The 16,467-nt window shown below is 32.7% G+C and overlaps 1 protein-coding gene across 5 annotated transcripts in view; it reads left to right on the forward strand.

Annotated features, from left to right (window-relative positions):
- The first annotated feature begins 6,506 nt into the window (after window positions 1–6,506).
- Window positions 6,507–16,467, forward strand: part of LOC127738764 (synaptosomal-associated protein 25-like) — a 102,913-nt gene continuing 92,952 nt past the window's right edge. For 4 of the 5 annotated variants that reach the window (XM_052250133.1, XM_052250130.1, XM_052250128.1 and 1 more), the window contains exons 1-2: window positions 6,507–6,603; window positions 12,267–12,382. In XM_052250133.1, coding sequence (XP_052106093.1) covers window positions 12,281–12,382 — 102 coding nt within the window. In that variant the 5' untranslated portion in view covers window positions 6,507–6,603; window positions 12,267–12,280. Of the gene's footprint in view, window positions 6,604–11,070; window positions 11,089–12,266; window positions 12,383–16,467 lie in introns of those variants that run through there. The other variant, XM_052250132.1, reaches the window with a different exon arrangement.

Here is a 16,467-nt window from a genome sequence, read left to right on the forward strand (position 1 = left end):
AGATTAAAAATAAGGCTTGTACATGATTAGATACACAATTCAGTCACAGACATGGATGTCACGGTTGTGGTCTAGTATAATTAAAAGGAGCTTAATCACCATTGCAATTAATTTTGTATGACAGAGTTGCAACCTTAGTTCTTAAAGAATTACAAAAAAAAACAAAGAAATTATCAATATGAATGCAATGAATTATGTCCTATGCCAAAACACTGATCACTGTGTAGCATCACCACCGGATATAGGCACCCCGAAGCGGTGGGAAAAAAAATGTGAAGTCAGGTATTATTCTACTATCTGCTAACAATTTTGTGATATCGATTCCTAACAAAGTAGCTACTATTGAGGGCTGATTATGATCTTTAATTTGCTTTCTCTCTCTTCAAATCGTCACAATCGGACCAGATGGTACCTGTTCAAAGATGCATGTGACCAGTTCAAACTTGTTTAAACACATTTATCCTTCAACTATTCATTGTGACATTTATGAAGAACAAATTTGTACCATATTCAAGCTTCAACAACACTATATTTTGAAATATACTATTGTTCGCAGAGAAATTCATGTAAATAAAGCGGATAAATTGTACGGCCGATAGTTTTTTACTGTACGGAGAGTAGAATAGATTTGTTTCGCTTCGGGGAACCTATATCGGGTGGTGATGCTACACAGTGTTGATGTGCAGTAGATAACTCGGAGAATAAAAAATGTAGTGATTTTCTACTTTTAAGGCAATGCACTTTGCTGGATTAATTTCATCAGGAAAACTTGCGGCCAAAAGTTGGCAAAGCAAAAAATGTATTAATAGATGTACACATGTAAACCCAGGCAATAAAAAAGGCTTAAAAAAGAGTACAACATTTTTTAGGTTCATATTGATTTGATCTTTAATAAATATGACACAGAAACTATTTCAAAACTTATACATGTATCAAATGTGGCCATATCTTCAAAATATAACACCCAGACAAGGATATGACACACCTTCAGGAACAGCTATGAGAAATTTGACTTGTATAAATTACATTCATTTATTTATTAAAATTCTTCCTGAACATACCAACAGTACTATTAAATAGTTTTGGCTGAAGAAAGTCTCCTTTACATTCCACACTATAAAACAGCCGGCTGCCTTTTATTTTAAATGAAACATCTTTATTTTCTTCCCCAGGCTCTGGCAGAACAGTACATGTCATATTACTAAGCGGTACTATCATCTCTTTAGTTGATAAGAAGGGTCCATATGTATGAATTCTGACTTTTTGTCCTCCTGCTAAAAGCCATATGTTTTTGCATGTGTGCGCTGGAACCTGGTGACCAATAAATGTAAAGCCAAATCCTGTAATTATATAAAACATGTTAGATTTTTTTTTCTAAGTTACAAGGAAATAAGCTTATTCTGAGAAAGGTCCTGGAGCCCTTTAAAATATTCTGTTGATACCTGTATCTTGGCATTGCACAAGGTCATGTTTTTCTCTGACTGTTTATGACGTCTTTACACTAAATCCATTGGATGTTGGATGTGTACGGATTGATAATTTAGTCTTAGATGCATGATTTTTTTTATCAGTTGTTAGTGGCTTTGAACTAGCTGTCAGTAACTGTGAGTACTCTCAGATCTCTACTTAGCGTCTTTTTGTTGTTTGGATGTACAAATACCCGACCACATTCACTTGTATTTGTAGTATTTGTATTTTTATCCATCTGATGAGTTAAGCCTCTTTCAACTGATTTTTATAGTTCGTTCTTATGTTGTACTGTTACACCACTGTCCCAGGTTAGGGGGAGGGTTGGGATCCGACTAACATATTTAACCCCGCCACATTCTGTATGTATGTGCCTGTCCCAAGTCAGGAGCATGTAATTCATATTTGTTTTTCGTTAATTTTTTGTACATAAATTAGGCCGTTAGTTTTCTCGTTTGAATTGTTTTACATTGTCATTTGGGGGCCTTTTATAGCTGACTGTGCGGTATGGGCTTTGCTCATTGTTGAAGGCCGTACGGTGACCTATAGTTGTCAATTTCTGTGTCATTTGGTCTCTTGTGGAGAGTTGTCTCATTGGCAATCATACCACATCTTCTTTTTTATATTATGACAAAAAATTATAGTTGTGACATACAATTGATGTTTATCATATGATTTTTTTTCATAAAATTTCTTCTGGAAACATTTATATCAATTTTTGCAGGTCTATTCTATCTATTCAAAGGTCAATGGAACAACTAAGCATATCAAACAAAATTTATTACTCAAGCATGTTTAATTACAATAAACTTAAGGTTAGAAAGTTTAAAATACATACCGGGCGGGTATCTTTTAACCCTTTAACCTGTCTGGTATCAGAGACAAAAAAATACACCTCCATTTCCACTCACTTAACCTACCCCTATGTTTGGTTATACACTTAAGCTTTATAAGACACCTTATCATATGGCATGACTACATATGTACATATAGCTGTTGAAGTCAAAATTTTCCACTCCAAAACAGAGGTAAAAAAAAATTAAAATTGCATGGGTCTACCACAACTTTTTGAAATATGTTACATGTAGTAAAATTTAAGTACCAGTATTTTATCAGTTGCCTGTTTAATTTTCTTTAGCAGTCTTGAGCTCATAGTTATCGTTGTTAACTTTTACAAAAATCTTCTCCTCTGAAACTAATGGGCTAAATTTAACCAAACTTGAAAACAAACATCATTGGGGTATCTAGTTTAAAAAAGGGCCAAGGATAAGTTGTTGGAGTACTGGGTTCCTAATGAGAAAAGCTGTGTGTTTACCTGCAAGACCAATTATAGTAAGAAGTGCAGTCTTATTTTTATTTCTCCAGAATATATTGTTCTTCCACCATCTGGTCTCATCAGGATCAGGCGCTGGGTCCCTCACACAAAGTAATGCATAGGTAAACCAGCCTCCAAATATGACAGATGATAAAACTCCAGCAACTGACAGAGATAGCATCATCCCATTTCTTTGCTTGTTAGTGTAAAGCAAAATGTCTTGACGGACGTTGGTGTCAACTTCGTAAGGAAGTCTTTTACTATATAAACGGACATTTCTGTTAGCATTTGGTTTATGAATAAACGTGTGAATCCGGTTTTTTAAACACTGACACTGTCCTCTATATAAAAGTAGAATAACATTGACTCTCCTTGCATTTCGGAGACATTCCATGGTAATGGGGGAAAGAAACGAACATATGGTCGTTAACTATGATATTGGGAAAGTACCTGCATGTATAACTCCTAGAAGACGGACAACCGCCATATTTTGCAAGCTAATTCCATATGGGTGGACCAGAGACAAATATACACATGTGTATACATGTATATGCCTCTGGGTGGTCCGAGATAAGCTTTTTCTCTCATCGTCAACTTTTAAGGTATTGACTAAATCCATTAGAGTGGGGTGCTCATTTTCGCCATAATTTTTCATGTTTTCTGCAGTTTATGTTCAGACCTTTAAGTTTTTGAAGTATACTGATATTTCTATATGGAGATAACCTCAAAAGCAAAATCATGATTCTTAGCTTGAAAACGTGTTTCTCTGAAAAAAATCATCTGAAAAGTTAGATTAAAGGCTATTTGAAATTTCCTGATGTTTTGTCATAGGGGGACACATATTCGCCGTTTTTACACATCTATTTAAAACCAAATAACTGCAGCTTTAAACAATATTTATCAAATCAATTTCATTAGAGATGAATAGCAGACATTTCAAAGGTGTAAAGAACTGAAATTTAGGGCAATCAGTCAAAGAATTACTAAGAAATACTTCTTTGAAATCTTTTTTTTTTCATTCAGTAAATTGGCCGAAAATCGTTGTCCGTTTTTCGGTCCTTTGCGGTAAGTGTCGAATTTTTTTCTAAGTTTAAAAAATAATCATATTTGTTATGAAAATATAATTAACCGGCATATTTCTTCCATTTCAGCAATCCTTTGAAGTTTCTACACCTCAAAATCATAAAACGGCGAAATTGTGTCCCCGGCGAATATGTGCGCACCACTCTACAAGTACAATTATCTTACCCACCTAACATTAATGTATTGGATGCAAAATCTTTTTTTTCAATTTAAAGATAGATAAATAAAAATTTATAGATTTTTTTTCATAATTTGCCTAAATGTACTTTATATCATACTTATTTCATAAACACGATAAAAATTATGGATAATGGGGCTTTTTCCAAGCTACAGGTTATGCAAAATTGTCAGATTTTGTATAGATTATACATGGAAACCCCAACTTTAAATTGTGTGATCATCTAAAGAAAACTAAAAAAAAAAAAAAAAAAAAAAAATAGAATTTCAGGTAAGATAAAATACGAGAAGATAGCTCTTGTAATGTGCTTTCAGAAAATAAAAATAAAAATGGGGATCACGGGGCCGGTTTTTTTGTATGTTGTAAGATATACATTGTCTGAGTTATTTCCCATTATATGGTATTGCAAGGATTTGTATAGTATACTATACAAATCCTTGGGTAGAGTTTTAAAAAAAAAATGAATCAAACAAGAAATATTCTGTATTTGTGAAAACAGTCGTATAAATGAGCTAAAACAGAGCTTGCTAAAACAAATAAAATGTCTTCATTTTATTTTAGATGAAAATTCTTACAAATGAATTGAATTCCGGTCCCAAATTTTGTATATTTCGATAAAGATCTCCACCGATTGGTTTCTGCAATTTTACAATGCAAAATGGCGGTACCCCATCTCATTTTCATATGTATTTATCAAGTTTTCTCAATTTTATAGTTATTCCATATTTTTGCAACAAATCTTTTTTTCAAAAATACCATCAGGTAAAAATAAATTATTGAATGAGGATAACGAAATCAGAGGTCTATATTTTAATTATATTGTTTTAGATACAAAAAAAAATGAATTCCCACAACTGTATTTTATCATAATCCTGTGATGAGTCAGTCGACTACTTACGGATTTCCAATGTAGATGTAGAGATGGCGAAATCATAAAATGCTTACTCGATCTGTCTATGAACATCGTACTCCGGATTGCCGTTCTGCTTTTATGTGAGTTCGACTGTCAGGCATTTTAATTTGTCTGTTAAACCCGGACTTGTGATATCAGTTTACTCTCCTAATGATCCGAAGGTTTGGGTCATGTTATGTTGAATAAAGATCCTTTATATAATATATTGGAAGGTGTGATTATGCTATACGTGCAATATTCAAATTGCCACGAAATAGCCTGTACCAAGTTCGCCGAAGGTTAAATAACAATCAACCAACCAACCAATCATGCCAGTCAGTCAATCAAACAATATATGAACGTAGCTGTATGCTGTTTTACCGACAGAAATGCTTGATTTCTCAGTAGCATATATGCACTGAGTCTCCTTTAAGCATCAATCAATCAATCCATCTTATGATTCTCACGATTTGTATGCCATGATTTCTTAGCATGGTATATCTTTCTTTTTGAATGCTATACATGAAGACATTATATAACTTCAGGAGAAACAACATAAGAAACTAACAGTGAAATTAAAGCGTAACAAAAATGAAAGTTGAGGCAGTAAGCCCTTGTGCGAGGATTGCGGATTTAAAGTGTACCCGAAATACTGTAGAGCACTCGGATCAACTAGATCAGTCATCATATACAAACAATAACGATCAGACGTTATCAAATGCTGTGTTGACAGCAGACTTTGATTGCCCAGGCATCATATGGGATCTGGGACTATTATACTAAGATAGATTAGGAACCATTAAACAAAAACCCTAGTAGAAGCCCCAAATTAATAATAGAAATACAATTAATTGAAATTCATAACCTAGATCAGTAGGTTAAAGCATAGACATATCTATACACTTGTATATGATCATATCTAGTAGATGTGTCGTACGGTATATTTGTTCCGCTTAACAGAAGTTCACCTGGAAACTTTGTTATTTAAAAAACAATAAGATAATATCTGTTCCTGTTGGAACAAATATTATGTACCCTTTATTCCGTAAAGAACAAATACTACACGTAATATTTGTCAGGGGCGGATCCAGGATTTTAGGTTAGGGGGCGCAAACTTAAATTTTCGCCGAGTGGAGCGAGGCGAACATTTTTTTGAGGTAAAATTATCGAAATATTCTTTATTAAGCTGAGGACAACCCATGCTTTGCAGATTTTAGAAGGGGCGCACGCCCGCCACGCCCCCGCCTGAATCCGCCCCTGTTTGTTCAGTGGAAATAATGAGTCAATGATATTACCATGATTACAGAATATTTCTTCCACTTGGAACTTCACTTATCATGTATTATAAAGGAACTTCTACTTCGTGACAGATGGAATATAACTTAAATATGACAATTCACATGTGTGTTTTTTATAAATAAAGAAAGTTTGTGCAAATACGAATACTTGAATCTCTATTTTAAGATCTTTTAACGATTACTAATTCTAGTAAAAATTGATACATGGGAGATAACTAGGCGGATTTTAAAGTCTATTCGGGATTTCATTCCCTGTTTACACAAATTATAATATTCATGACGTCACCTGACATATTGATTCAGACGAAAATCGCATAAAGATTCGTAATTTCAACTCATCTTACAGATTTTTCAATCGTAGGAGGCTGTGGTAAGGCAGTAACAATCACAGAATGATACCACTTAGTTTTATTAAAAATAGTGTGTAGTATAAACACCCCTTTTTCCCTACATCAACCCAGACCGAAGTGGGCAGTGCTCAGATTCCTGTTTACATTTATTTTGATAGTGTTGTCGGCTAATGTGTCGCACGTAAGGGTTTGAGTTACTGTGTGTCACGAAGGAATCCCTAGATTTTTTATATTTTTTAGGTTGAATTGTAAGAATCTAGTACATAAGATACAAAAATTCTAAAAATTGTACTACAATGAGAACCCCCTTTTTTATGCAGAGTTAAATAGTAGCCTAAAATGTTTGATTGCAACCATCATCCTTCTGTCAATGTATTTTGGTTAAGTCTTAGATGACATTATATTGCATATCTTGGCAACTTTATTCAACAACTTGAACTAGGTTAGGAACCCCTAAGGCCCCAGCTAGAACCACACTGACAGGCACCCAAATTACTGTCAATAAATGATTGAAAATAGGTAAACAAAATAACATATCTTAATTCTTTTTATCTATTTTAATCATTTATTGATAGAATTTCAGGAGACTATGCTAGAACACAATAGAGCCATAAACACAGTTGTTATGTTCTACAAACATTGACAAAATAATAAATAGTGTTGCAGACTTCAATTTCATTACCTGCTCCTTTTCCACAGCTAGAATATGCTTCAACTGTTTGGGACCCAGCCACAAATGAATCTATATAAAAAATAGAACAGGTAAAAAGAAGAACTGCCAGATACATGACAAATAAGTACAAACCAACTGCTTGTGTGACAGAAATGATAGATCACCTACATGTACAGTGGAAATCACTACTACAAGGAAGAATGGAAACCAAACTAGTTATGTTTTATAAAATTGAAAATAATATGGTAATGGTATTTAAAGAAGGGTGACTTGCACCACCAGTCCACCAGTGTGTCAAGGGAGAAATATACATTCAAAGCATACCAAGTACCACACTCGCATATTGATGCACATAAGATGTCATACTTACCACAAACTATATTGGACTGGAACGCTTTACAACCGGACATCCAACAGGCAGATACACTAGGTGCCTTCTAGACCTTGGTGTCAAATCCTCTAGAGCATTGGAGGCTCCTACTGTTTTTAGCCAGCTTTTTAAGTTTTAAAGTTTAAATTTCACTTTTGTATAGTTTATATAGTTATTTCTATATTGGATCACAGCACAAATGTTTCATACCCTGGTCTTCTGCTGCAAATGGACCTTATCAGAAAACAAAAAATTCTTTTACCGAAGAATCTTCAATTTGTTGACAGAAACAGAAATAAACACCAGGACCCAGGGTTTAATTTCAAACAACAACAGACAGATAAGAACCAAACTGAATGGTTTAAAATATTCATTTGTTCCTGTTAACATTATATTTTGGAAACCATATGTCAAGATATCCCAGCTTACCTGTCTATTGATTATTTTGGAAAGCTATTCAAGCTGTCAGCATGTTGACACTACTCCAAACTAATTAAGAACATCTTACATTTAAACTGTACATACTTGGAAGTTTTTAGCTGTTCATCACAGTGGAGTATCTACACTAAAAAAATGAGTGCACTCCTTTATGGGTCGATAGGCAGATACATTGTACACTGTAGATTAAATCTACCTCAATTTTTCTGGTAATTGAAATAACATAATATGAGGCATATGTAACTGTGTCAGAAAGAGAATGAAGTCTGAATAATCAAGATTATTTTTATGATCCTTTTTGGTAATCAGAGATACAAATTTGCAGGAAATCACATTTACTAAAAAATACATCATGGCAGGCTCTGTCGAAACTGTTATGTGCAAGTGCAAAGGAAATTTCCTAGTAATGTTTGCTTTCAAATATCTTACCAATCAAGAGCTTTTAATCTGTTGATTGGAATGATAAGAATTATTTATATATTCTTATTCTGAATACTGGTATTTATATTTATGTATTGATAGATAATTCAGATAGAAAATACACAAAATGTACTAAACTTTAAGTTAAAAATCAGAAAATTAAGGGATTTTTCGGCCCACATCTCTTATCGCCAATTTCAGTCAAGATATTTCATCAGTATATAAAACTTTAAGTAAAGATGTTTTGTTTTTTGCTTTTTGCAGTTGTCTATCTTGCCCATTAAAATTGATGAATCCAGAATTTTTTTTATTAGAATTAATCTATCTTTTTGGTGTGTGAAATGATTGTAATGTGGACGCTCATATGGCTCGATATCACAAGTAATTTGTAGTGCATTTCTTTTGAAAAATAAATGCAAATAAATAAAATCACACCTGATCTTTTTTATACACCCGTTTAAGGTGTACATGTAATTCAGGCTTGGTTTATCTGACCTTGACCTTATTTCTTAGATCATTAATGTTCATGTGATACTTGTAAAACTTTATATTTATGACTATCAACATAAAATCAATGGTCAGTATAGTAGGCGATACATTTCAGAGTGTGCACTCTTGTTGTAGTTTGGGCCCATTTCTCAGATACTAATATAAAAATAAGGAGATGTGGTATGATTGCCAATGAGACAACTATCCACCAAGTTCAAATGTAGTGGATGTAAGCAATTATAGGCAACTGTACAGCCTTCAATGAGAAAACATACCATTTAGTCTGCCGTAAAAGGCCCGACATGCAAAATATGAAATAATACAATTGAGAAAACTAACGGTCTTTTAAAAAACCAGGAATGACAAAAAGAGGAACAATTCATGTGAGATAACCAACCACAATTATATGTACTGAGTGCATGTACTTAAACTATCTAACCTCACATCCTGTTTTCTTACCTGTGACAAGAGTATATATTATATAAATTGGGTGCTAAATATAAACTGGAAACACTTAAATTTGTTCAGTTGAGAATGCATTGCTTTTACAATGTCAGAATCCTTAATCATGATTTGTATAAATCCCACAACATGACCTTAAAGATGTTTAAAACCTTGACAGATCATAGCAAATTTGTAGCTCTGCCAGACCTTATGCCAGAAGTGATGATTTTCAAACTGCTGGACTGACATGTTGGAAATTTAATACTTTACTATATGGATTAAGTTGCCTTTAGAATAATATAAAATAGTACTAATTTTACTGCACCATCTGTGCATTTCGACAAAAAATGTCTCCTCAGTGATGCTTGAGGCTAAAATACATGTTTTTGAAAATCTTAATCTTTAAATATTCAAAATTTGAAGAGCTAATATTTTCACGTGAAATCATTTAACAGAAAATTCGTGTAATATTAAAGATGAAACTAATCTACAAAATTAAATTCATTTTTATAAAAGCAAGAAGTATAGTCCTTAATTATTATGGTCTCATTGTTTAGAGGTTAATGGCAATTTTTGGACATCTATGAAGTCATCTTGTTTAGAGATTAAGGCAATATTTGAACATCTATTATACTTCGTACACAATTGTACATTGTACATGTAGCTGTAGATTGTAATGTCATCTTTTATATTGATGTAGAATTACTATAACTCTGAATCATAGAGTACTTATTGTGCATGTATTTAATGTTGTAGCATATGTTACAACATAATGAATATTATTCATTTCCTATTTAAGGCCATTCCAAAAAATTATCTTTCCGCCACAGCACAATATACATGCAGTAGGAACCTAAAAATACTGTGTGTTTAAAAAGTTAATTTTATTTCATCTGATTGTCTTAGATTGAGGACTATTTACCAACTGTAGAAAATTAACTAATTTTCAGCCTTAAGAATTATTTAAGGGAGCATTGGAATTTTACAGATGTAAATGTAAAGTAAAGGTTTCCTGAATTTTAATGGACATTTTACTAAGAAAAAAGTCAATTATTACTTGACCAAACCATGTTTTATTGTACTTTTGGTAATGAGTATGTGATCATTAGAATGACTAATAATATTATATTTATGTCTGTTCTAGCAGAAGTTAGTCTTTAAAATAAATTATTAACAATGCCAATTCAGTTGTTTTCTGGTTTTTTTTTTAGTTTATATTGGGGTTAAACCTACGAAAAACCTTATTCATCAATATATACATGTATATCTTACAGCTGTCAGTGTGACTTTTTTATATTGATATACACATCTGCAATATGTTTTTAATGTGCAGGTATTTAACCTTGCATGTGTGATCATCAGGGTAATCGTGCAGTAGTGATAAAGTATGCATAAAATACATTGACTCCGAGGTATACATTTGTACAAATAATGAAATATGAATGGAAATGAACATTGTTGATCATTGCAATGTTAGAAATGAAATCAGTAAATTGATGTTTTAGATAGCAAAAATCTATTTCCATTGTGTAGTATAATTAGTTTAATAATCTCAGTTTGGTTCATCAATGATTAAGAATAACAAACATCTGTTACCTAATAATTGAAATGATTGACAGAGTTATGGTTCTTTCATTGTACTAAGTTACAATTTGTATTCATCCAGAAAAGGTAAAGTTTAAAGGTTTTATCATGTTTCATTTAATTTCAATACTAATTTAAATGGAAGAAAAGATTATATGAAAATATTGATGTTAAATTGAGGTAAAATGATCAGGATTAACTAAAATCAATTGATTTTGGTTCACAGAATTGCTTTATGAAATTTCAGTCCTTACGTTATGAACTGTTCAGCATTTTACATGATACATAGTATTGATATAATCATATGATATACACAGTTTTGATAGAATATAATATAAAACTGAAATTGAATATGGTGTGAACCAACACCTGAAATGGTGATTGTGTGGTAGGATAAAACAGTCCTGAAGTTGCCATGATTGTTGTCGAAACATGTAGACTATATTAAACAATTACTTTTCTGTAATTTAGTGGTGTTATTGTCTTTAAAGTCATTTTCAAATAATATAGATAAAAGATTGCTAGATAATGCACCTTAAAATTTAAGTTTTATTTTGATTCCCATGGGTAACTTATTGTATGTTAAGTTCACGATGTAAATTGAGGCTTATTTAACCTAGACAAATTGTGACCATCTAATCATGAAATGACAACTTTTGTTTTTACCATTTCAAAAATGAGACAAATATGACAATGATTTTTATGCCCCACTTAGGGGCATTATGTTTTTCGGTCTGTGCGTTCGTCCGTCCGTTCATCCGTCTGTCCGTTCGTATGTCCGTCTGTCCCGCTTCAGGTTCAAGATTTTGGTCAAGGTAGTTTTTGATGAAGTTGAAGTCCAATCAACTTGAAACTTAGTACATATGTTCCCTATGAGATGATCTTTCTAATTTAATGGCAAATTAGAGTTTTGACCCCAATTTCATGGTGCACTGAACATGATAGTGCGAGTGGGGCATCCGTGTACTATGGACACATTCTTGTTTTAATTATTATAACTTTATTAGAAATTGCAACTAATTTTCCCTATTTTTTTCTCGTTAAAAGAGCTCAGAATAATGTATCAGGTTAGGGTGACATGGGAAACATGAATTAGCACAATAAAAACCTTGCCTAGTACAAAGCAGGTTAATAATAAATCCTATCATATTAACATGTTTCCATCCTGATGCATTTTAGTTGCCACTCTTAAGTTACTCAGCCATCTATCCATCCCTGGATTAACATAATCATGAAACTATAACTTACTTCGAATTCTCTTTCAGATCCAAATTGAAAAATGCCAGCACCAACCAACGAGATGCCAGCATCCAATAGTGATGATAACATGCGGTCAGAACTGGAAACTTTACAGATGCAGGCTAATGCCAAGACAGATGAGGTAAGAAATAAACACTTATAATTGTTACAAGAGGCCAGAGATGTGACGATAGCATCCTTTCATGGTCAAATGGCTAATCGGTAAATAGTTAAACTATATAAAGGAATTGTGACCAGTAAAACTCAAACCTGTATTTCCTGGCTGGACAGAAATATGGGTAAAGAAGAAGGTATGAATTGAAAAATCAAAAAGAATTATAAATCCACCAAGTAACTTCCATCAGATGTTCATAAGATCATCAATCTGTTGGACATTCAGTGTTATTTTTGAATTTTGTCTTACTTATTGGCACTAGGGGATCAGACTTCAAACAAAACAGCAAAAACGTCTAAAATTACCTCCTTTGAAACCATGTCATAAATATTTAGATGTGAGCGAAAGCTTTATCCCTAAAGATACAAAATGCATTTTACAAAGATGTTTATGTGTATAAAATATCTTTTTTGGTAAAACTCTTGCTCAATCGAATATTTTTTGACAAAAAATCTATGCCTAAAATAGCAATTTAAGGTTAAATACATTATTTTTTGACATGACTTCATAGTGTTAACACAAGTGATCTTTCTTCACTTAAGTTCCCAGATTAAAGCAACTGGTTCATGAAAATTGATCATTTATCAATAAAATTAACATAACTTTGAAAGGCTTGATTGAATAAGTTTACTGTTATTACAGTTTCAGGAACTAGATAATTATAGATTATAACGTCCTTTCCATATTGGCCCTGGTATCATTCCCAGACTCCTATATTAGCCTAAAGCGCTAGCCGAAAAAGGACATGTTATAATCTTTTAATCATGTACGTGTATTATACAAATGCTTAAACAAGTGGAAATAGTTGTATTATTCCGTCTGACAAGATCAGACTTTTTTTTCCTCTACTGAAATAATTTCATTATAATCCCATATTTGTTATGAAAACATTGGGTTTTGCGTATGCAATAACTGCAGACTTGCCCTTGTCATATTTCTGGCCTGGGCAAATGACTGGTTATTGTGCCCTGTTATTAATGATGTCATAAGCGCTTCTAACAACAATGATAGACAAGGAAATGTTCATTTGTAAATGTCGATTGAAATGTCAGTGGAGGAAAAAAATATATGATCTTGCCAGATGGAATACTAAAATTTTTTTCCACTTTTCTAAGCATTTGTGAAATATGTGATAAATATATTATAACATGTCCTTTCCATATTGGCCCTGGTATCATCCCTCTACCCATATGAGCCCTCGGCTAGCGCCTTGAGCTGATATGAGAGTCTCAGGATGATGCCAGGGCCGATATGGAATAGAACATGCTATAATCTAAAATTATGAAGCTCCTCATTGGTTCAGAACTAAATTCCTTGAATATTATGATGTCAATGTCAGATTTTCTTTTAGTATTTGTGTTCTTTATTTCTTAAACTGGTTATTTGCCTCGAGCAGAAATATGACTAAGGCAAATCTGTCGTAATTGCATATATACAAAACCCAATGTTTTCTTAACAAATATGTGATAATGGCTCTTATGATGCCTCCTCCTTTTAGGGAAATACTGAATGATAATTTCAATGGTATTGTTCAATCCTTAAGAATTAGGGTAAAAAGTAAAATCTATTTAATGTGACCATTGACAATTGTTTGATAGTTTTTGTTTAAGATATTAATGAGTGAATAGTTTGCACTTCTCGTATCTGTACCTTTATTTCAAAAATGTGATATAGCTCCAGTAAAATATAAAAAAATCCTAGTTCAAAGTTTCTTACACTGTACCTGTTTTTTTCTGGGAAAGTTATCGATAGACATGATAGATGACCCTATTATTTATAAATATTTTTAAGATATTACCCATGATAGCACATAGTTTTACATTGGAAAACATAGGAACATATAAAAGCATTTCTGTGTATCCACACTTTAGGTTTAATAAAGGGTTGAACATAGTCTTAGAATTCCAAGTTTCTTGGAACATCACTTTCTAGAATATACATACGTGACTTTCAAAGTATAAATTTGTTTTAGAAGAAAAGGAGTGTGAATTTTTCTTTCTTCTCTTAACTGCAGTTTAATGTCTCATATTGACAGTTATTTATGTAATGATTTATAATATAGTCTGACTAAAGGAAATATTCATATAACATCAATCCCTGAAGAAGAAAATATTCATAAAACAACTTTCCCTGGAGAAATAATAGTCAGGAATGGATAAAATATTTGCATTCTTTGTGTGTATGATATTCACTTTTATGATTGAAATTATACAAGTGTATTGTATATTTATTATCTCTTTTCTTGCCCAATTGAATTAGTAGGGGATATATTGCTTCATACCTTTTAATGCATATCCCAACTGACCTTTGCATTATTGATGCAGTGTTCATTCTATCACATGTTTGACATAAGACATAGGCAGTTGTTACGACTGTACCAACTGTTAACCTCTAAAAGTGAGCAAATTTACTTAAATATTTCTTCATACACATGCTGTCACAGTAACCTAGAATGAGCAATGTACACTGCATGTCACAGTGACTAAGTGGTAATCCAAGATGTTACAGTGACTTGAATATAGATAATCCATGGCACACATGAAGCACAGTGACTTAAACTAGGGTTTACATGTCATGATGTCACAGTGTTACAAAATGTATCATGTTACAGTGACTAGATGTCCTCTGAATAAAATCAAGGTACACATGTAATCATTTTATGACAGTGACTTGAAATAATCCAGGGTAGTCATGACATGATGTCACAGTGACTCGAACCTATCCATGGTAAACATGGCATTATGTCTCAGTGATTCAAAATTATTAACAGGATGTACACATGCTGTCACAATGACTTCAAAATTCCATGGTACACATACAGTACACACAAGATGAGGCCATAAAAAAGAATATTTTTGTATGCCCTAACCCTACCTTCCCAGAAAATAGCTGCCTACTCAAAATATTTAATTGTTCTGATTTGAAAATTATTTTTTTTAATCAGATAGGCATGAAGACTAAAAAACATCTGACATTTCAATTTCTCTTTGCCGAAAAAAGAAAAGAAAATGCCTTCCTACCTACCCACTGCCTCTACCTCTGGGTAGGGTTTGGGCAAACCAAAATTTTTTTTAAGTGTGGCCTGATTCAGTAAAAAATCACTCTTCATGGTGATATTTCACAGTGAACGCTGGTGATTGTGGGTGAAACACTCTGACATATCTTTCTGTACTATATTCCATAGTAATTACTTACAGATGTAAATCAGAGTATTACATGTATGTATCACCTTCAATCACCAGCAATTACCTTTTTTCACAGTGAATGACTCAACACTAGCAATAGTGAATTTTCACTTAGTCACCTTGTTAGTACTGTAATGTCACAGTGACTTGAAGTAATAAACAGTAAATTTAATCACAGAGATGTGATGTACTTTAATGATAATAATGATAAATTCTTTTTTTAGAGGGTATACTAGAGATTCTGGATGGGGGTCCTTCATTTCTGTATAATTTTTTTAGGCCATTTTTATACGACCACGGTCGTATATTGGTATCACGCCGTTGTCATCCGAAGACACTTGGTTTCCGGACAATAACTTTAGTATTAGTTAATAGAAATCTATGAAATTTAAACACAAGGTTTATAATCACAAAAGGAAGGTTGGGATTGATTTTTGGGGTTATGGTCCTAGCAGTTTAGGATTTGGGGCCAAAAAAGAAGCCCTAATAAGCATTTTTCTAGTTTTCAGACACTAATTTGTGGAACGGTGTATGGATCTCTCTGAAATTATACAACAAGTTTCCATACCTCAAAGGGATGGTAAGAATTGGCTTTGGGGGGTAATGGCACAAAGTGTTTAGGAATTAGGGGAAAAACAAGGGTTTCCTTGTTAATGGACAATCACTTTTAAGTACAATGTAAAATTTGGATTACCTCACTTATACTGCTTTAAAATTATGTATAAAGAAATTTTGTATTGTCTTGAGGTGATTTGCTGTCAATTTATTTTTAGAAGTTACTAATAAAATGCTGATTAAAGATATATTATTTTTAGACATGATTATGTATGTCATTTTCTATTTTTAAGACTTTTATGATGTATTTAA

This window comes from Mytilus californianus, unplaced genomic scaffold (genome assembly GCF_021869535.1).
Source record: "Mytilus californianus isolate M0D057914Y unplaced genomic scaffold, xbMytCali1.0.p SCAF_4, whole genome shotgun sequence".
Classification (NCBI taxonomy): domain Eukaryota; kingdom Metazoa; phylum Mollusca; class Bivalvia; order Mytilida; family Mytilidae; genus Mytilus; species Mytilus californianus.